The 21705-nt window shown below is 44.2% G+C and overlaps 1 protein-coding gene across 2 annotated transcripts in view; it reads left to right on the top strand.

The window, feature by feature from the left end:
• lcor (ligand dependent nuclear receptor corepressor) overlaps positions 1–21705 on the top strand; it is a 74772-nt gene that overhangs the window by 40175 nt on the left and 12892 nt on the right. The window contains exons 2-5 of one of the 2 annotated variants that reach the window (XM_055911762.1): positions 4417–4482; positions 13334–13413; positions 17772–17898; positions 20899–21324. In XM_055911762.1, the coding sequence (XP_055767737.1) occupies positions 4417–4482; positions 13334–13413; positions 17772–17898; positions 20899–21324 (699 nt within the window). Of the gene's footprint in view, positions 1–4416; positions 4483–13333; positions 13414–17771; positions 17899–20895; positions 21325–21705 lie in introns of both variants that reach the window. The other variant, XM_055911761.1, reaches the window with a different exon arrangement.

Here is a 21705-nt window from a genome sequence, read left to right as displayed (position 1 = left end):
TGGTTAGAGCGTTGAACTAGTTAACCAAGGTTGCAAGATTGAATCCCTGAGCTGACAAGGTAAAAATCTGTCATTCTGCCCCTGAACAAGGCAGTTAACCCACCGTTCCTAGGCCGTCATTGAAAATAAGAATGTGTTCTTAACTGACTTGCCTAGTTAAATAAAGGTGTAAAAATAATATTTAAAAATGGCAAAATCGGCGTCCAAAATTAAAGATTTCCGATTGTTATGAAAACTTGAAATTGGCCCTAATTAATCGGTCGACCTCTAGTCTCTTTGTCTGTCTCTCTCTGTCTGTCTGTCTGTCTGTCTCTCTGTCTGTCTCTGTCTCTCTCTCGCTCGCTGCCTCCATTCTTCCCTTCTCCTCCTCTAAAGGATAATAACATAATTAGAGCAGGTCTTTTGCTGCATGGTGTATGATTGTGTGTGTAGCTCCATTCCCTGGACTCTAATTGATTGCCTTCATGGGGACTTGTTATATTCCTCCCTGGATGTGGAGGAGATGTTGTTTATTTTCCTCTGTGTGTGTGTGTGTGGAGAGAGGGAGATTGTGTGTGTGTGTGTGTATGTATGTATGTATATATATATATATATTTGTGTGTGTATATATATATATATATATATATTTGTGTGTGTATATATATATATATATATATATATATTTGTGTGTATATATATATATATGTGTGTGTGTGTGTATTTTAGTTGACTGAATGGGTGAGTAGCCAGCCTGACAGAGCAGAGTAGGAGCAGTACCACTGTTGCTCTGCTTTAGTCACAGATAGCTTCTATCGTAGAATGGAATTTATATTGTATTGATTACAGTTTCTCTACTTTTTTTCTACAGATACAATATGATAGAGGTCATTTGGACTTATATACATACATTTGGGCTGGTGTTCAATCAAACCGGCACTTCAGAAACTCCAAACGGTGGTTTGTTTACGTCAGTATGTATGGTTGTGGTAAACAGGTCTTGATCTGTGCCTTCCATTTTAGCCTCGTAGGTTATTTCAGGTGGTGTGGAACTCAACAGAATGACATGCTCATGTCTGGCTGATCTTCTAACACCTTTTTTACACTATTGGTTAGAGCCTGGAAGTAAGCATTTCACTGTAAGGTCTACTACACCTGTTGTATTCGGCACATGTGACAACTAAACTTTTGATTTGATTCCATCTAGGCCCTGTGTGGCTCAGTTGGTAGGGCATGGTGCTTGCAACATTAGGGTTGTGGGTTTGCGTCCTGCTGTGTCCACCTATACAAACATTTTTTGGGGAAAAATATTATTTGAAGTGTTGGTTTTGAGTTATCAAAGGAAGTGGTCTTTGTAACCAGGCATGAAGTTTACATGAGAGAGTAATATGACCCAGGTTACCACTTTACCAACTAGAGTGCATAGCAATGGTGTTGGATCTGTGACATCCACTAGCAACGGTGTTGGATCTGTGACATCCACTAGCAATGGTGTTGGATCTGTGACATCCACTAGCAATGGTGTTGGATCTGTGACATCCACTAGCAATGGTGTTGGATCTGTGACATCCACTAGCATTGGTGTTGCATCTGTGACATCCACTAGCAATGGTGTTGGATCTGTGACATCCACTAGCAATGGTGTTGGATCTGTGACATCCACTAGCAATGGTGTTGGATCTGTGACATCCACTAGCAATGGTGTTGAATCTGTGACATCCACTAGCAATGGTGTTGGATCTGTGACATCCACTAGCAATGGTGTTGGATCTGTGACATCCACTAGCATTGGTGTTGCATCTGTGACATCCACTAGCAATGGTGTTGGATCTGTGACATCCACTAGCAATGGTGTTGGATCTGTGACATCCACTAGCAATGGTGTTGGATCTGTGACATCCACTAGCAATGGTGTTGGATCTGTGACATCCACTAGCAATGGTGTTGGATCTGTGACATCCACTAGCATTGGTGTTGCATCTGTGACATCCGCTAGCAGTGGTGTTGGATCTGTGACATCCGCTAGCGGTGGTGTTGGATCTGTGACAGCCGCTAGCAGTGGTGTTGGATCTGTGACATCCGCTAGCAGTGGTGTTGGATCTGTGACAGCCGCTAGCAGTGGTGTTGGATCTGTGACATCCGCTAGCGGTGGTGTTGGATCTGTGACAGCCGCTAGCGGTGGTGTTGGATCTGTGACAGCCGCTAGCAGTGGTGTTGGATCTGTGACAGCCGCTAGCAGTGGTGTTGGATCTGTGACATCCGCTAGCAGTGGTGTTGAATCTGTGACATCCGCTAGCAGTGGTGTTGGATCTGTGACATCCGCTAGCAGTGGTGTTGGATCTGTGACATCCGCTAGCAGTGGTGTTGGATCTGTGACATCCGCTAGCAGTGGTGTTGGATCTGTGACATCCGCTTGTATTGATCATATCTTCACTAATGTTGCAGAGCTTTGCTCCGAAGCAATATCAGTTCCCATTGGCTGTAGTGACCATGACATTGTGGCAATAACAAGGAAAGCCCGAAGGTTGGGCCTAAAGTCATTTATAAGAGATGATTCAAAACGTTTTGAAGCGTATGAGGAAGTGAATCCAGATGCAGCACAGGAAGTGTTAGTAAAATGATTCACGTCCATTGTTGACAAGCAGCTGTTAAGACACTACCTGTGAACTGTTAGAGCCATCTGGGATGAGGAGGAATTGAAACATTTTATGGTTCACAGAAATGATCCAAAAGAGGTGGCTAACAAGTCAGGGCTGCTCAGCTGATTGGTTGACATACTGTCAATAGAGACATTTAGTGACTAAACGTAATGAAAAGAAGAAGAAATTACATAAAACACAATGGGAAAAGACCTGAGTACATTCAATTAGATGTTCTGCCCATGATATCATTTATCTCCATTGTTCTTTGAACTCGATGGGTCATTTATAACAAAACCTTTTGATATTACCGATCATTTCAATGACAGTTTCACTAGACAAGTGGAAAAACCCAGAAGTGAAATGACAACATTGAACAGTGAACCGTCAGTCCCCATGTCCAAGATGAATTCACAGCAACACACATTATTATTATTATTACACAGAGCCATGATCACATGGAACTCCCTTCTATCTTCAGTTACTCAAACAAACAGCAACACACATTACTACACAGAGCCATGATCACATGGAACTCCCTTCTATCTTCAGTTACTCAAACAAACAGCAACATGACCTGAACAAAAAGATTCAACATTTCATGGAGCGGTGGGGACTGTGAGGACACACACACACACACACACACACACACACACACACACACACACACACACACACACACACACACACACACACACACACACACACACACACACACACACATTCTTTATAGTAGTTGTGTTGTTTGTACTATTATGATGACATTGTTTTAGTTGTGTTGTTTCTATATGGTTGTATTTTCAATGTGTGTGGCTGTCCTTGTCTATCAGTGTTTTGTTACTTGTCTTGTTTGGTGTTTTTTGTGGACGCCAGGAAGAACAGCTGCTTCTCCTGCAGAAGCTAATAAACCAATAACCCCCCCCCCCCCCCCCCTTCCTCCACCTTAAAAACCTTTGTCCAGATCTGGATGTATAACAGCCAGGGTTAAGCTTAACTTGTTCCCAAAAGCTAGTTTAATCTCCCTCTTAGCAGCTGCTCTGCCTCTTAACCTGCATGGAGAGTAGAGGAGAAGGGGGGGGGGGGGAGAGAGAGTGAAGTAGAGAGAGTGAGAGCAAAGAGGAAAGAGAGAGGGAGAGGAAAGAGAGAGGGAGAGCAAAGGCGAAAGAGAGGTAGGGAGACCGAGCTACTTTTATTTTAAGTGTTATTGATCTGCCCGCATTTCCTTTGGCATCACAGTAGGCTTGACTTGAAGGACAAAACCTCCCGTCGAGTTACCCCCTCTCTCCCTTCCTTCCTCTCCCCTCTTTCTCACTCCCTCCCAAAGCTCATACCACCCCCACCTCTCTACTCCAACCCCTCTAACCCTCTTATACCCATCTTCACTCCTCAGCCTTTTCACCATGCAGTTTCTTTTCCTCTTTCCTTCTAGAGAGAGTGTGGAGAGGGAGGAAGAGGTGGAGGAGAGGAAGGGGGAGGGAGGGGGAGGTGGGAAGAGAAGGACTGTGTGGGGCGGAGGAAACTGCGATATGTATTTGCGTTACTTCACCGGGTTGCCAAGCAACAGCTGAATCCAGTATTTACAGTTAATAAAAAGTGAGTGACATTAGCTAACAGTGTTATATTAGGTAAAGAAGGGATTTGCTTTTAAGAAAAGAAAATGAAAGCCAAGGTGTGTGTGTGTGCCAGTGTGTGGGGGTGGGGTCTGTCTGTAGAACTGTAAATGGATGTGAGCCAGTGTACCTTGCTTGTCTTCTACACACCTGAATCCTGTACTTAGTTGTTCTCTCTGTCTTCCCTGCAGGGTTTGAAAGCATTTTGGAAGGGCTGTTCGGGCCGGGACTAGTCAAAGATCTTACCCTTTTTCAAGGTAAGCATGTCCTCTCTGACTATCTCCGTACCTGTGTCCCAAATGGCACCCTATTCTCCATCTAGTGCACTGCTTTTCACCCACAGGCCCAGGGCCCATAGAGAGCAATAGTAATGGCATCTTTTTGTCGGCGCAAACTCCGCCATGGCTCGTTGGACAAAGCCTATGGGGAAATTATATATTTTTGTAGGGTTTATAGATAAATGGCAAAAATAAGGTCAGAGGTTAACACCGGCTTAGGAGATCTTCTACGTTTTGTTCTATGAGAAAATCTTCATCAGCTAACGTCACTTTTTAGTGAATTTGGAAGCATTAATGTTATCAAGTAAGGCACATAAAGGCTTCATACATCGTAAAGGTCATGTTAACGGACTGAGATTATCTCATAGAACAAAACGTAGAACATCTCCTAAGCCGGTGTTAACCTCTGACCTTGCAATATATTATTAATATATGAAACTCTTTATATATGTTACAATATATTATTAATATATGAAACTCTTAATATATGTTACAATATATTATTAATATATGAAACTCTTAATATATGTTACAATATATTATTAATATATATGAAACTCTTTGTATATGTTACAATATATTATTAATATATGTTAGAATATATTATTCATATATGTTAGAATATATTATTAATATATGAAACTCAGGAGCTGAAAAGAGTTCTAAAGGTTTAGGTTCCTGAATGGAATTTCAACCCCTCAAATGACCCAAAGAGAACACCACCAACACCTTGTGCAGCATCGCACCAAGCAGCTAGACTGCTTCAATACACACCACTTCTAACACAAAGCAAGTGTGTGGGTCAGGATAATCAAATGTCAAATTATGCAGCCCCTCAACCCAGCCAGCCAGAGCTTTCCTCTCTCTCACTCAATTCAATTTAAGGGGCTTTATTGGCATGCGAAACATATGTTTACATTGCCAATGTAAGTGAAGTAGATAATAAACAATAAAAAATTATCAGTAAACATTACACTTATGAAAGTTCAAAAATAATAAAGACATTTAAAATGTCATTATGTTTATATATACAGTGTTGTAGTGATGTGTAAACAGTTAAAGTACAAAAGGGAAAATAAATAAACATAAATATGGGTTGTATTTACAATGGTGTTTGTTCTTCACTGGTTGCCCTTTTCTGGTGGCAACAAGTCACAAATCGTGCTGCTGTGATGGCACACTGTGGAATTTCACCCAGTAGATATGGGAGTTTATCAAAACCGGGTTTGTTTTCAAATTCTTTGTGGATCTGTCTAATTTGAGTGAAATATGTGTCTCTAAAATGATCATATATTTGGCAGGAGGTTAGGAAGTGCAGCTCAGTTTCCACCTTTCTCTCTCTCTCCAAACCCTAGGAAATGAGGTCAGTATGACCACCTATCGTCATGTGACACATCCTCCACCAACTTCAGAATTAGTTTTAATTTCTCAGACACGTCTTCCTCTTCGCTCAGTCAACCACACAGCAAACACACACATAAATGCACACACATTTCCACAGTAAGTACACGTACAAACACACACCCTCTCTCTCTCTCACATTTGAGTGCAGCCGGGTTGGGGGGTCATGCTAGCTGTTGGATGGTAGCTAATTGGCTCTTTCCCAGGGCTATTGTAACTACTGGAACCACGGGGGCCCACTCACTCACCTTTGACCTTTTGACACACCATGGGTGAAAAGAAAAGTGCACCTAGCAACACGATATAATGTACAGAACTCACAACACTGCATCAAGTTGTATCATTCCCATTCAACTCATTCAAGTTGAGTTGTATCCACTCATTCAAGTTGAGTTGTGTCCACTCATTCAAGTTGAGTTGTATCCACTCATTCAAGTTGAGTTGTGTCCACTCATTCAAGTTGAGTTGTGTCCACTCATTCAAGTTGAGTTGTGTCCACTCATTCAAGTTGAGTTGTGTCCACTCATTCAAGTTGAGTTGTGTCCACTCATTCAAGTTGAGTTGTATCCACTCATTCAAGTTGAGTTGTGTCCACTCATTCAAGTTGAGTTGTGTCCACTCATTCAAGTTGAGTTGTGTCCACTCATTCAAGTTGAGTTGTGTCCACTCATTCAAGTTGAGTTGTATCCACTCATTCGAGTTGAGTTGTGTCCACTCATTCGAGTTGAGTTGTGTCCACTCATTCGAGTTGAGTTGTGTCCACTCATTCGAGTTGAGTTGTGTCCACTCATTCGAGTTGAGTTGTGTCCACTCATTCAAGTTGAGTTGTGTCCACTCATTCAAGTTGAGTTGTGTCCACTCATTCAAGTTGAGTTGTGTTCACTCATTCAAGTTGAGTTGTGTCCACTCATTCAAGTTGAGTTGTGTCCACTCATTCAAGTTGAGTTGTGTTCACTCATTCAAGTTGAGTTGTGTCCACTCATTCAAGTTGAGTTGTGTCCACTCATTCAAGTTGAGTTGTCACTCCCTAGTGTAGAACTAGATTCAAATGGGAAACATTTGTTTACATTGCCAAAGCAAGTGAAGTAGATAATAAACAATAACAATTAACAGTAAACATTAAACTCACAGAAGTAAAAATAAATAAAATACATTTCAAATGTCATATTATGTATATATACAGTGTTGTAAGGACCCCGTGTGGCTCAGTTGGTAGAGCATGGCGCTTGCAACGCCAGGGTTGTGGGTTCGATTCCCACGGGGGGCCAGTACAAAAAACGTATGAATGTATGTACTTGTAAGTCGCTCTGGATAAGAGCGTCTGCTAAATGACTAAAATGTAAAATGTAAAAATGTTGTAATAATGTGCAAATGGTTAAAGTATAAAAGGGAAAATAAATAAACATAAAAATGGGTTGTATTTACAATGGTGTTTGTTCTTCACTGGTTGACCTTTTCTGGTGGCGAAAGGTCACTATATTACTGCTGTGATGGCTCTCTCTCCTCTCTCTCCTCTCCTCTCTCTCCTCTCCTCTCTCTCCTCTCTCTCCTCTCTCTCCTCTCCTCTCTCTTTCTCTTTCTCTTTCTCTCTCTTTCTCTCCTCTCTATCTCTCTCTCTCTATTTCTCTCCTCTCTCTCTTTCTCTTCTCTCTTTCTCTCCTCTCTCTATCTCTCTCTCTCTATTTCTCTCCTCTCTCTCTTTCTCTTCTCTCTTTCTCTCCTCTCTCTCCTCTCTCTCCTCTCTCTTTCTCTCCTTTCTCTCTCCTCTCTCTCTCTCTCTCTCTCTCTCTCTCTCTCTCATTCTCTCCTCTCTTTCTCACCTCTCTCTTTCTCTCTCTCTCTCTTTCTCACCTCTCTTTCTCTCTCTCTCTCTCTTTCTCTCTCTTTCTCTTTCTCTCTCTCTTTCTTTCTTTCTTTCTTTCTCTCTCGCTCTCTTTCTCATATCTCTATTTATATCTCTCCTTTATAAGGATTGGATTGTGTACTGTATTATGTGATTGTGTTGAGGTTCTGGTGGGGGGAGGGGCTTAAAGGGGGGTAATGTGGTGGTTTTAGTATAATGAGGATGTCTCATTAATGTAAGACAAAAAAGTATCTCTCTCAGTAGCAGTGTGGGTTGAACTGATGGTGAAAGGAAGCATAGCTCCATGGCAACGACCCAGACACAGAGTTCATACGGTCGTCTCTCTATGAAGTGGCCACGTTGGCGACGTCTCTCTCTCTCTCTTTCTCGCTCCACCACTTCCTCCAAATGAATTGTGTGGTTTCTCTTCTTTCTTATAATATCAATCCTTCCAACCCCCCCTCTCTCTCTCATCCCCCTCTCTCTCTCTCTCTCATCCCCCTCTCTTCATTTATTTTTATATATTTTTTTATACACTTTTTTCTCCCCAATTTTGTGGTATCCAATTGGTAGTTACAGTCTTGTCTCATTGCTGCAACTCCCGAACGGACTCGGGAGCAGCGAAGGCCGAGAGCTGTGTGTCCTCCGAAACACGACCCAACCAAGCCGCACTGCTTCTTGACACAATTCCCTCAAACCGGAGGCCAGCCGCACCAATGTGTTGGAGGAAACACAGTACACCTAGCGACCTGGTCAGCGTGCACTGCGCCCGGCCCGCCACAGGAGTCGCTAGTGCGCGATGGGACAAGGACATCCTGCTGGCCAAACCCTCCCCTAACCCGGACAATGCTGGGCCAATTGTGCGCTGCTCCATGAGTCTCCCGGTCGCGGCCGGCTGCGACAGAGCCTGGACTCGAACCAGGATCTCTAGTGCCTTAGACCACTGTGCCACTCGGGAGGCCCTCTCTCTCTCTTAGCCCCCCCTCTCTCTTTTATCCCTCTCTCTCTTATTCACCCCCCCTCTCTCTCTCTTATCCCTCTCTCTCTCACTCTTTTATCTCTCTCCCTCTTTCTCTCTCTCCCTCTTATCCCCCCTCTCCCCCCCTCTCTCTCCCTCTCTTATCCCCCTCTCTCTCCCCTCTCTCTCTCTCTCTCATCCCCCTCTCTCTCCCTCTCTCATCCCCCTCTCTCTCTGTCTTATCCCCTCTTTTATCCTTTTTCTCTCTCTTATCCACCTCGCTCTCCCTTTCTCTCTTATCCCTCTCTCTCTATCATCCCCCCACTCTCGCTTATACCCATCTATCTCTCTCTCTTATCCCCCTTTCTCTCACTCTCTCTCTCGCTCTCTCTTGCTCTTATCCCCCCTCTCTCCAATCTCTTATCTTTCTCTCTCTCTTTCTCTCCCTCTTATCTCTCTCTGACTCTCTATCTCTCTCGCTCTCTTAACCCCTCTCTCCAATATCTTTTATCCCTCTCTCTTTACCTCTTTTATCCCCTTTTTCTCTTATCCTTCTCTCTCTTATCCCCATCTCTCTCTCGCTCTCTCTCTCTTATCCCCTCTCTCTCTCTTACCCCCCTCTCTTTCACGCTATCGCACTTATCCCCCTCTCTCCAATCTATTTTCTCTCTCTCTCCCTCGTATCTCTCTCTATCTGTCTCTCTATCTGTCTCTCTCCCTCTCTTATCCCCTCTCTCTCATCCCCCTCTCTCTCACTTACCCCCCCTTTCTCTCTTTTATACCCATCTCGTTATCTCTCTCTCCACCCTTCTCTCTCAATTCAATTCAAGGGGCTTTATTGGCATGGGAAACATATGTTAACATTGCCAAAGCAAGTGAGGTAGATAATATACAAAAGTGAAATAAACAAGAAAAACAGTTAACATTAGACATACAGAAGTTACAAAAGAATAAAGACATTTCAAATGTCATATGATGTATATATACAGTGTTGTAATGATGTACAAATGGTTAAGGAAAACGGGAAAATAAATAAACATAAATATGGGTTGTATTTACAGTGGTGTTTGTTCTTCACTCGTTGCCCTTTTCTTGTGGCAACAGGTCACAAATCTTGCTGCTGTGATGGCACACTGTAGTATTTCACCCAGTAGATATGGGAGTTTATCAAAACTGGGTTTGATTTCGAATTCTTTGTGGATCTGTGTAATCTGAGGGAAATATGTGTCTCTAATATGGTCATACATTGGGCAAGAGGTTAGGAAGTGCAGCTCAGTTTCCACCTACTTTTGTGGGCTGTGTGCACATAACCTGTCTTCTCTTGAGAGCCAGGTCTGCCAATGGCGGCCTTTCTCTATAGCAAGGCTATGCTCACTGAGTCTGTACATAGTCAAAGCTTTCCTTAAGTTTGGGTCAGTCACAGTGGTCAGGTATTCTGCCACTGTGTACTCTCTGTTTAGGGCCAAATAGCATTCTAGTTTGCTCTGTTTTTTTGTTGTTAATTCTTTCCAATGTGTCAAGTAATTATCTTTTAGTTTTCTCGTGATTTTGTTGGGTCTAATTATGTTGCTGTCCTGGGGCTCTGTGGGGTGTGTTTTTGTTTGTGAACAGAACCCCAGGACCAGCTTGCTTAGGGGACTCTTCTCCGGGTTCATCTCTCTGTAGGTGATGGCTTTGTTATGGAAGGTCACTTCCTTTTGGGTGGTTGTAGAGTTTAACAGCTCTTTTCTGGATTTTGATAATTAGCGGGTATCGGCCTAATTCTGCTCTGCATGCATTATTTGGTGTTCTACATTGTACACGGAGGATATTTTTGCAGAATTCTGCATGCAGAGTCTCAATTTGGTGTTTGTCCCGTTTTGTGAATTCTTGTTTGGTGAGCTGACCCTAGGCCTCGTCAGCCATAAAGGGCAATGGGTTCTGTAACTGATTCAAGTATTTTTAGCCAGATACTAACTGGTATGTTGAATTTTATGTTCCTTTTGATGGCATAGAATGCTCTTCTTGCCTTGTCTCTCAGATCGTTCACAGCTTTGTGGAAGTTACCTGTGGCTCTTATGTTTAGGCCAAGGTATGTATAGTTTTTTGTGTGCTCTTGGGCATTGGTGTCTAGATTGAATTTGTATTTGTGGTCCTGGCGACTGGACCTTTTTTGGAACACCATTATTTTGGTCTTACTGAGATTTACTGTCAGGGCCCAGGTCTGGCAGAATCTGTGCAGAATATCTAGGTGCTGCTGTAGGCCCTCCTTGGTTGGTGATAGAAGCACCAGATCATCAGCAAACAGTAGACATTTGACTTCGGATTCTAGTAGGGTGATGCCGGGTGCTGCAGACTTTTCTAGTGCCCGCCCCAATTCGTTGATATATATGTTGAAGAAGGTGGGGCTTAAGCTGCATCCCTGTCTCACCCCACGGCCCTGAGGGAAGAAATGTGTGTTTTTTGCCTATTTTAACCGCACACTTGTTTTATGTGTAACTCTTTAACATCATCCTTAGCTCTGGCATCTGTACATGGACTTTATAATGTTGTATGTTTTAACCCCAACACCACTTTCCATCAATTTGTATAGCAGACCCTCATGCCAAATTGAGTCGAAGGCTTTTTTGAAATCAACATAGCTTGAGAAGACTTTGCCTTTGTTTTGGTTTGTTTGTTGTTAATTAGGGTGTGCAGGGTGAATACATGGTCTGTTGTATGGTCATTTGGTAAAAAGCCAATTTGACATTTGCTCAGTACATTGTTTTCACTGAGGAAATGTACGAGTCTGCTGTTAATGATAATGCAGAGGATTTTGCCAAGGTTGCTGTTGATGCATATCCCACGGTAGTTATTGGGGTAAAATTTGTCTCCACTTTTGTGGATTGGGGTGATCAGTCCTTGGTTCCAAATATTGGGGAAGATGCCAGAGCTAAGGACGATGTTAAAGAGTTTTAGTATAGCCAATTGGAATTTGTTGTCTGAATATTTGATCATTTCATTAAGGATACCATCAACACCACAGGCCTTTTGGGGGTTTTGGGTTGGAGTGTTTTTATTTTGTCCTGTAGCTCATTCAAGGTAATTGGAGATTCCAGTGGGTTCTGGTAGTCTTTAGTAGTTGATTCTAAGATTTGTATTTGATCATGTATATGTTTTTGCTTTTTTTATAGAGCCAAAAAGATTGGAGAAGTGGTTTACCCATACATCTCCATTTTGGATCAATAATTCTTTGTGTTGTTGTTTGTTTAGTGTTTTCCAATTATCCCAGGAGTGGTTAGAGTCTATGGATTCTTCAATTACATTGAGCTGATTTCTTATGTGATGTTCATTCTTTTTCCGTAGTGTATTTCTGTATTGTTCTAGTGATTAACCATAGTAATGGCGTAGACTCAGGTTTTCCGGGTCTATATGTTTTTGGTTGGACAGGTTTCTCAATTTCTTTCTTAGATTTTTGCAATCTTCATCTAAACATTTGTCATTGTTGTTCATTTTCTTCGGTTTTCTATTTGAGATTTTTAGATTTGATAGGGAAGCTGAGAGGTCAAATTTACTCTTAAGATGTTCTACTGCCAAGTTTACACCTTCACTATTACAGTGGAATGTTTTACCCAGGAAATTGTCTAAAAGGGATTGAATTTGTCATTGCCTAATTGTTTAGGGGTGTCAGTGGGCTGACTGTGAAGGCTCTGAGAGACTCTGGGTTGAGGTCAGTGATAAAGTAGTCCACAGGACTACTGCCAAGAGATGAGCTATAGGTGTACCTACCATAGGAGTCCCCTCGAAGCCTACCATTGACTATGTACATACCCAGCGTGCGACAGAGCTGCAGGAGTTGTGACCCGTTTTCGTTGGTTATGTTGTCATAGTTGTGCCTAGGGGGCATATCTCTCTCTCTTAGTGCTGTGAGTTCTGTGTGTAGCTCGGTGCACTTTTCTTCTTATCCATGGCACACAAAAAGGTGAGTTTGTTGGGCATCTCTCCTCTCTCTCTGTTTTTCTCTGCCCGTGGAGCATCGATGCCACACGTGCACACACACACACATCACACACACACACTCTCCTCTGCATATGAAGCGGTAGGGGACTGGAGGTTAATGACTACACTATGTCGAGGCGCCCGGTTCTACATCTGTCACTAGCACAATAGTCACGTATCCAAAGCCGCCGCACGCCGCTAGCCGCCCAGGCCCAACGTCCCCTCCGCTCCCCTCCCACTAGGACTGTGACACAAGTCGTGTTCCCTGAAGAGTCAGTTATCACAAAGGAAGCTCATACCGTGTTCGAGAGAGAGAGAGAGTCACCAGAAGGCCTTGTCACTTGGAGACACAGAGATGTCACACACACTCATACAGATACACACACACACACACACACACACACACACACACACTGATTTGGGGTAATCTTCTGGTTGAGTGTGTGTGTCCGGACAGTTGATGTCTTGGTTTACAGTTTTTATGTATCAAAAGGAACTCGGCCATCATTCAAAACAAACGGTTGCTATTTTCAATGCTTTTCATATTCTGAAGGGTTTTAGTGTGAAATGCATGACATGGTTAGTTGTGCTGTGGTTTGTCTAAGCTCACACACAGCGGCATTATTACCACAACCTCTCTGACGTTTGTGTGTGTCGTCTTCTTCCCACAGATTGCGAGCCCGAGGGACTGTTGGATTGGTCGTTTGATGTAAATTGTCTCTTTTGCTGCTTAAGACGAGAGAAAGTCAAGGTAATTGATGTTATTAAAGTTGCTGTGACACACACACACACACACACACACACACACACACACACACACACACACACACAGAGACAATAGCTAAATCCCACACACTGCATTACAGCTAGCTGATTAGCTAAACCCCCCACACTGCATTACAGCTAGCTGATTAGCTAAACCCCCCACAATGCATTACAACTAGCTGATTAGCTAAACTCCACACACTGCATTACAGCTAGCTAATTAGCTCAACCCTCCACACTGCATTACAGCTAGCTGATTAGCTAAACCCCCCACACTGCATTACAGCTAGCCGATTAGCTAAACTCCACACACTGCATTACAGCTAGCTGATTAGCTAAACCCCCCACACTGCATTACAGCTAGCTGATTAGCTAAACCCCCCACACTGCATTACTGCTAGCTGATTAGCTAAACCCCCCACACTGCATTACAACTAGCTGATTAGCTAAACCCCCACACTGCATTACAGCTAGCTGATTAGCTAAACCCCCCACACTGCATTACAACTTGCTGATTAGCTAAACCCCCACACTGCATTACAGCTAGCTGATTAGCTAAACCCCACACACTGCATTACAGCTAGCTGATTAGCTAAACTCCACACACTGCATTACAACTAGCTAATTAGCTCAACCCCCCACACTGCATTACAACTAGCTGATTAGCTAAACTCCACACACTGCATTACAGCTAGCTGATTAGCTAAACCCCCACTCTGCATTACAGCTAGCTGATTAGCTAAACCCCACACACTGCATTACTGCTAGCTGATTAGCTAAACCCCCTACACTGCATTACAGCTAGCTGATTAGCTAAACCCCACACACTGCATTACAGCTAGCTGATTAGCTAAACCCCCTACACTGCATTACAGCTAGCTGATTAGCTAAACCCCCCACACTGCATTACAGCTAGCTGATTAGCTAAACCCCCCACACTGCATTACAGCTAGCTGATTAGCTAAACCCCCCACACTGCATTACAGCTAGCTGAATAGCTAAACCCCCCACACTGCATTACAGCTAGCTGATTAGCTAAACCCCCCACACTGCATTACAGCTAGCTGATTAGCTAAACCCCTCACACTGCATTACAGCTAGCCGATTAGCTAAACTCCACACACTGCATTACAGCTAGCTGATTAGCTAAACCCCCCACACTGCATTACAGCTAGCTGATTAGCTAAACCCCCCACACTGCATTACAGCTAGCTGATTAGCTAAACTCCCCACACTGCATTACAGCTAGCTGATTAGCTAAACTCCCCACACTGCATTTCAGCTAGCTGATTAGCTAAACCCCCACACTGCATTACAGCTAGCTGATTAGCTAAACCCCCCACACTGCATTACAGCTAGCTGATTAGCTAACCCCCCCCCCCCACACTGCATTACAGCTAGCTGATTAGCTAAACCCCCCCCACACTGCATTACAGCTAGCTGATTAGCTAAACCCCCCCCCCACTGCATTACAGCTAGCTGATTAGCTAAACCCCCCCCACTGCATTACAGCTAGCTGATTAGCTAAACCCCCCACACTGCATTACAGCTAGCTGATTAGCTAAACCCCCCACACTGCAGTACAGCTAGCTGATTAGCTGAACCCCCCACACTGCATTACAGCTAGCTGATTAGCTAAACCCCCCACACTGCATTAGAGATAGATAATTAGCTTCAGGAACAAAAGCCAGTCTGCATCTTTTCATCTTTCCATCACCTCATCGACAATAACACACGCACGCACACACACACACACCCTTTAAGTAGAGGTCAATCCCTGGTCGTCTCACTCATTCAACCATGTCTAATCATCCTAAAATGGCGTTAGAATTTTTTGCCTCTCGGGAATGTATTATTATTTTTTGCCCTTTCAGTCACCCCTCGTTCCCTTTGACCTTGTGAATTGATGGCTCGTCGGCATGTCGTTCGGGGCGCCACTCGTCCTCCATTTTTTCTTTGTCTTTTAAAGGGGCAATCTGGGATTCAAACGAGAAAGAAGTGGACACCGCGGCACTTTTGATATACCAATCCCAGATTGCTCCTTTAATGGAGGAACGAAGGATGAAACAGAAGGCCTCACAAAGAGCCCCCCCCCTTCTGTTGCCACGCCAACCAACCGCTCCTTTTCTCCTTTTTCATCTTGACCTCTTCAACCCTGAAGGTCGGCCATCTGGCACCTACAATTTAATACACACTTGTACATGTGTGAAAAAGAACAAATATAAGCACCAACCAAATTATTATTATTATTATTATTATAAACATATATAACGTAGTAGTAGTAGTAGTACTCATCTATGATCAGATTATAATGAATAGGATTATATAAATCAGATTCAGCACTCCTACTTCTGGGACACTTTGTGAATACGATCCATGGTCCATAAAACATATTACCTAGAACATATCTGCCCTCCTTCCTCTGCTTGTCTCTGGCCTTACCATGCCCGGCCCGGGTGGGTTGGGCTTGCCCTACGTCCCAAATGACCCCCTATTCTCTTTATAGTGTACTATGTCTGAACACGGCCCATAGAGCTCTGGTCAAAAGTAGTGCACGATGTAGGGAATAGGGTGCCATTTGGGACGTACTCTTCATATTTCACTGTGTGCGTTTAATTGCATGAAATGCCAGAGGACCTGCAGAGGACGGAAACAATTGATTCATTGATCTGCAGCTATGCAAACTCCCGACAGAGAAAGAGGGAGGAGGTAGGTTTGAGGGAGGGGGAGAAAGAGGGGGAGGAGGTAGGCTTGAAGGGGGGGAGAGCGAGGGAGTGGGAGAGAGAGAGAGGGGGAGGAGGTAGGCAGAGGGAGAAAGAAAGGGAAAGGGGGATACCTAGTCACTTGAACAACTGAATACATTCAACTGAAATGTGTCTTCCGAGGGGAGAGAGAGAGAGACAAGGGAGAGGGAGGGGAAGGGAGAGAGAGAGAGACAAGGGAGAGGGAGGGGAAGGGAGAGAGAGAGAGACAAGGGAGGGGAAGGGAGAGAGAGACAAGGGAGAGGGAGGGGAAGGGAGAGAGAGACAAGGGAGAGGGAGGGGAAGGGAGAGAGAGACAAGGGAGAGGGAGGGGAAGGGAGAGAGAGAGAGACAAGGGAGGGGAAGGGAGAGAGAGAGACAAGGGAGAGGGAGGGGAAGGGAGAGAGAGAGAGACAAGGGAGGGGAAGGGAGAGAGAGACAAGGGAGAGGGAGGGGAAGGGAGAGAGAGAGAGACAAGGGAGAGGGAGGGGAAGGGAGAGAGAGAGAGACAAGGGAGAGGGAGGGGAAGGGAGAGGGAGAGAGAGACAAGGGAGAGGGAGGGGAAGGGAGAGAGAGAGAGACAAGGGAGAGGGAGGGGAAGGGAGAGGGAGGGGAAGGGAGAGAGAGAGAGACAAGGGAGAGGGAGGGGAAGGGAGAGAGACAAGGGAGGGGAAGGGAGAGAGAGACAAGGGAGAGGGAGGGGAAGGGAGAGAGAGAGAGACAAGGGAGGGGAAGGGAGAGAGAGAGACAAGGGAGAGGGAGGGGAAGGGAGAGAGAGAGAGACAAGGGAGGGGAAGGGAGAGAGAGAGACAAGGGAGAGGGAGGGGAATGGAGAGAGAGAGAGACAAGGAAGAGAGAGAGACAAGGAAGAGGGAGGGGAAGAGAGAGAGAGAGACAAGGGAGAGGGAGGGGAAGGGAGAGAGAGAGAGAGACAAGGGAGAGGAAGGGGAAGGGAGAGGGAGGGGAAGGGAGAGAGAGAGAGAGAGACAAGTGAGAGGGAGGGGAAGGGAGAGAGAGAGAGAGGAAGGGGAAGGGAGAGAGAGAGAGAGACAAGGGAGAGGAAGGGGAAGGGAGAGAGAGAGAGACAAGGGAGAGGGAGGGGAAGGGAGAGCGAGAGCGAGAGAGAAGGGAGAGGGAGGGGAAGGAAGAGAGAATGCCTCATTCATATTAACTGTGAAGGTATGCTGTTTTAAAGAAACTGTTTGAGCCTGCTTTGGTTTTGCCAGTTTTCACATCACTGGATTCTAAGAGGAGAAAGAGGAGAGACAGTCAGGGTGTCACGCCCATTCCTCCCACCTCCACCCCAGATCATTCATTTGAGTGCAAGTCCATAGTACCACACAACGACTTTCTTAATCACTTAGATTTTGTCACCCGGTCTTTTTAAAGGTTCCACCACAACGTTATCTTGCCACCTATTGTCATATTGTTTTTTGCCTACTTAAAAGTACTTTAAGGTTTTCCTCTAGGTTTGGTCCAGGAAAAGTTAATTAAAACTGTGTCTGCTTTGTCTGTGTCCCTCTGAGGAACACTTATTATACATTTATGTACTGTTTTCTAAAATCCTAAACCCTTTTCCTCTTGTGTTCTGTGTCCCTCTCAGGAACACTTGGTTGGCATCACCCCCCAGGTCTTATCAGAGTCAGAGGACTTGAAACAGGACACGTCCAAAATCAACCGCCTGGAGAAGCAAGCCGAAGAGTTCCTCAATGCTGTCTTCTACAGAAAGGGTGAGTCTAGAACCATAAGGGAGTCTAGAACCTATAGAACCATAAGGGAGTCTAGAACGTAGAACCATAAAGAGTCTTGAACGTAGAACCATGAGAGTGTTTAGAAACTAGAACAATAAGGGATTTTAGAACCTAGAACCATAAGGGAGTCTATAACATAGAACCATAAGGGATTTTAGAACCTAGAACTATACGGGTCTAGAACCTATAGAACCATACGGGATTTTAGAACCTAGAACTATAAGGGAGTCTAGAACGTAGAACCATAGGGAGTCTAGTAGAACTATATGGCGTAGTCAGTTGGGGTGTTATAAAGACACCAAGGTAAGGTATGGAACATGGAAACACCAAAGTTGTGGGTTTGATTCCCATATTTGGGCTCCAGAGTGGCACTGCATCTCAGTACTTGAGGCGTCCCTACAGACACCCTGGTTCGATTCCAGGCTGTATCACAACCGGCCGTGATTGGGAGTCCCACAGGGCGGCACACAATCGGCCCAGCATCGTCCGGGTTTGGCCGGTGTATGACCGGCATTGTATATAAGAATTTGTTCTTATGTGACTTGCCTAGTTAAATAAAGTTTAAATAAAAAAAACTTGTCCTAAAAAAAGTGAAGTTTAAAATGAAGTGTGTCGGTTAAGTGACCATGTATTGTTATGGTTATATACTCTCCTAGAGAAGAGAGAGGTGCCGTGTGTGACTGTCTGCATCCAAAATGGCCCCCTATTCCCTACACTATATAATGTAGTGCACTACTTTTTTTGGTCAAAAGCAGTGCACTAGTGAACAGGGTGCCATTCGAGATACATGGTTGTTTTAGAGAGGATTAGGTCACTCAGTCAGATGCTGATTCAATCAATGTGTCTGCCCAATCAATCTGGGTTCACACTCCACACCCGGCCCTCGGCCCTCAGCTCTCAGCTGGCCTAAAGCTGCTATACACGGAGTGTACAAAACATTATTTCCATGACAGACTGACCAGGTGAATCCAGGTGAAAGCTATGATCCCTTATTGGTGTCACTTGTTAAATCCACTTCAGTCAGTGTAGATGACGGGGAGGAGACAGGTTACAGAAGGATGTTTAAGCCTTGAGACAATTGAATTGTGTATGTGTGTCATTCAGAGGGTGAATGGGCAAGACAAAATATTTAAGTGCCTTTGAACAGGGTATGGTAGTAGGTACCAGGCGCACCGGTTTGAGTGAAGATAAGAACTGCAACGCTGCTGGGTTTTTCACGCTCAACAGTTTCCCGTGTGTATAAAGAATGGTCCACCAACCAAAAGACATCCAGCCAGCTATGGGAATCAACTCAATATAAGAAAGGTCCTAAATGTTGTGTACACTGAGTGTATATAGCTGAACAAACACTATGCACAGTATATAAACAGACACACAGAGATATGTGTAGTTTGTCTGAGGGTGTGGTTTCTTCCTTCCCAGTGATGTTCCTTTAGCTAAATGTGTTTATAATGTCGATATGCTCCCGGCTTTATGTTTCGGGTCAACGCGGTCGGCATCCCAAACGGAACCCTATTCCCTACACAGTGCACTACGTTTGACCAGATTGCATAGGGCTCTGGTTAAAAGTAGTGCAATGTATTGGGAATAGTGTGCCAGGACGTAGGTATTGTTTGCAGCAAGCTTCCCCGTCGGACAAAGGGCACAATTCCTCGGCCCAAAAGGAAATGTTTTTCCAGAAAGCTTGTCTGCTAAATCACTTTGTTGTTTTGCGGCTGAACGTTGGGGGCTATACGGCAGGGTAGACTAGACCTGCGTCCCAAATGGCACCCTATTCCCTATGTAGTGCACTACTATAGGGGCCAATGGGGTTCTGGTCCAAAGTAGTGCACTGCATAGGGAATAGGGTGCCATTTGCGACGAAGCCTAGCTAATAGTCTGTCTGTAGTGTTACAGAGAGGTATTAAACAACATGTCCTGTAGGTATACATCTATGTCCACATTCTAACAGTCTGTCTGTATTATTACAGAGAGGTATTAAACAACATGTCCTGTAGGTATACATCTATGTCCACATTCTAACAGTCTGTCTGTATTATTACAGAGAGGTATTAAACAACATGTCCTGTAGGTATACATCTATGTCCACATTCTAACAGTCTGTCTGTATTATTACAGAGAGGTATTAAACAACATGTCCTGTAGGTATACATCTATGTCCACATTCTAACAGTCTGTCTGTATTATTACAGAGGTATTAAACAACATGTCCTGTAGGTATACATCTATGTCCACATTCTAACAGTCTGTCTGTATTATTACAGAGGTATTAAACAACATGTCCTGTAGGTATACATCTATGTCCACATTCTAACAGTCTGTCTGTATTATTACAGAGGTATTAAACAACATGTCCTGTAGGTATACATCTATGTCCACATTCTAACAGTCTGTCTGTATTATTACAGAGAGGTATTAAACAACATGTCCTGTAGGTATACATCTATGTCCACATTCTAACAGTCTGTATTTTTTTATTTTTTATGTGTGTATAGTCACATCTACCTTAATTGTTATCAGTTTATATATATATAAATATTCCTGGTTGCTAAAATTAGAATAGTTCGCCTAATTTCAGTTTATGTGACAAAACATGTATAGCTTAGAAAATTGCTGTACGGTCTAAACCGCTGTGAAATACATTTTCAATTACCAAAAATATTGTATTTTCAGCTGTTGGATGCTGGTGTACAAAACCGAAAGTAAAATATGCAAAAACTAAATTTAAATAAGGGAAGCATAGAAATAGTGCACATAGAACATATATACAACTTCTGAGACTGGCTTTCAGTGAGAATGATAGATTCATAACTGACATTTCTACGTGAATTTGGTCCGGAGCCCCAAAAAGTGACATATTGCAGCTTTAATGTTGCTAGTTGTAGTGCTGCCAGATCTTTAGCCAGTCGTTGGAATGTTAAACAGATGAAGAAAGTTCTAATAGGCGTCTAATGTTGTGTGTTTGTTTGTCTCTAGCAGACCTCCCAAGCTTCTCGGACCCCCACATCCCTCTAGTGGCTCGTGAGATAATGCAGCGAATGATCCGTCAGTTCGCTGCCGAATATACCTCAAAAAACAGCTATTCTCAGGACACCCCCCACCACCCCCAGCCCAACGGCATCAAGGACCAAAGCCGCCTCCTGCCGAGAGCGGCCTCTCCAGCCCCGGCCCCCCTCGCCCTGCCGGGGGCGTCCAGCCCCCCGTCCCCCACCCCGGGACCGGGCCTCAGCCCCGCCTCTGCCTTCGCCCCGGACAGTGGGAACGGAGCCGGTAGTAACTGTAGTGGTACCGGTGCTGCTGCCTCTGCACAGAACCCCGTCCTCAGCAAGCTTCTCATGGCCGACCAGGACTCTCCGCTGGACCTCACCGTCAAGAGGCCTGACCCCACAGAGACCAAAACAGAGGGTAAGACACCACTTACACATCCATATCGAATCAAAACGTATTTACCAAATGGACAGGATAAAATGGTGTACACAGTACAATGAAATGCTTACTTGCAGGCTCGCTCTCAACAGTGCAACAACAATAAGAAAAAGAGAAATAAGAAAAAGTATTCAATAAATAAGTAGAAGAAAAACTTGGACTGAAGAACTCCCCCATAGCTTCAATAGAACGCCCTGTATCTCTCCTATCTCCATTTATCTTTCCTATATCTCCCCTATATGTTGCTTATATCTCCCCTATATGGTGCTTATAGGATAGGATAAAGTAATCCTTCTGACCCCCCCCCCCCTTAAAAGATTTAGATGCACTATTGTAAAGTGGCTGTTCCACTGGATGTCA

The sequence above is a fragment of the Salvelinus fontinalis genome, unplaced genomic scaffold, assembly GCF_029448725.1.
Source record: "Salvelinus fontinalis isolate EN_2023a unplaced genomic scaffold, ASM2944872v1 scaffold_0090, whole genome shotgun sequence".
Classification (NCBI taxonomy): domain Eukaryota; kingdom Metazoa; phylum Chordata; class Actinopteri; order Salmoniformes; family Salmonidae; genus Salvelinus; species Salvelinus fontinalis.
This window is presented reverse-complemented; position numbering and strand designations above follow the sequence as displayed.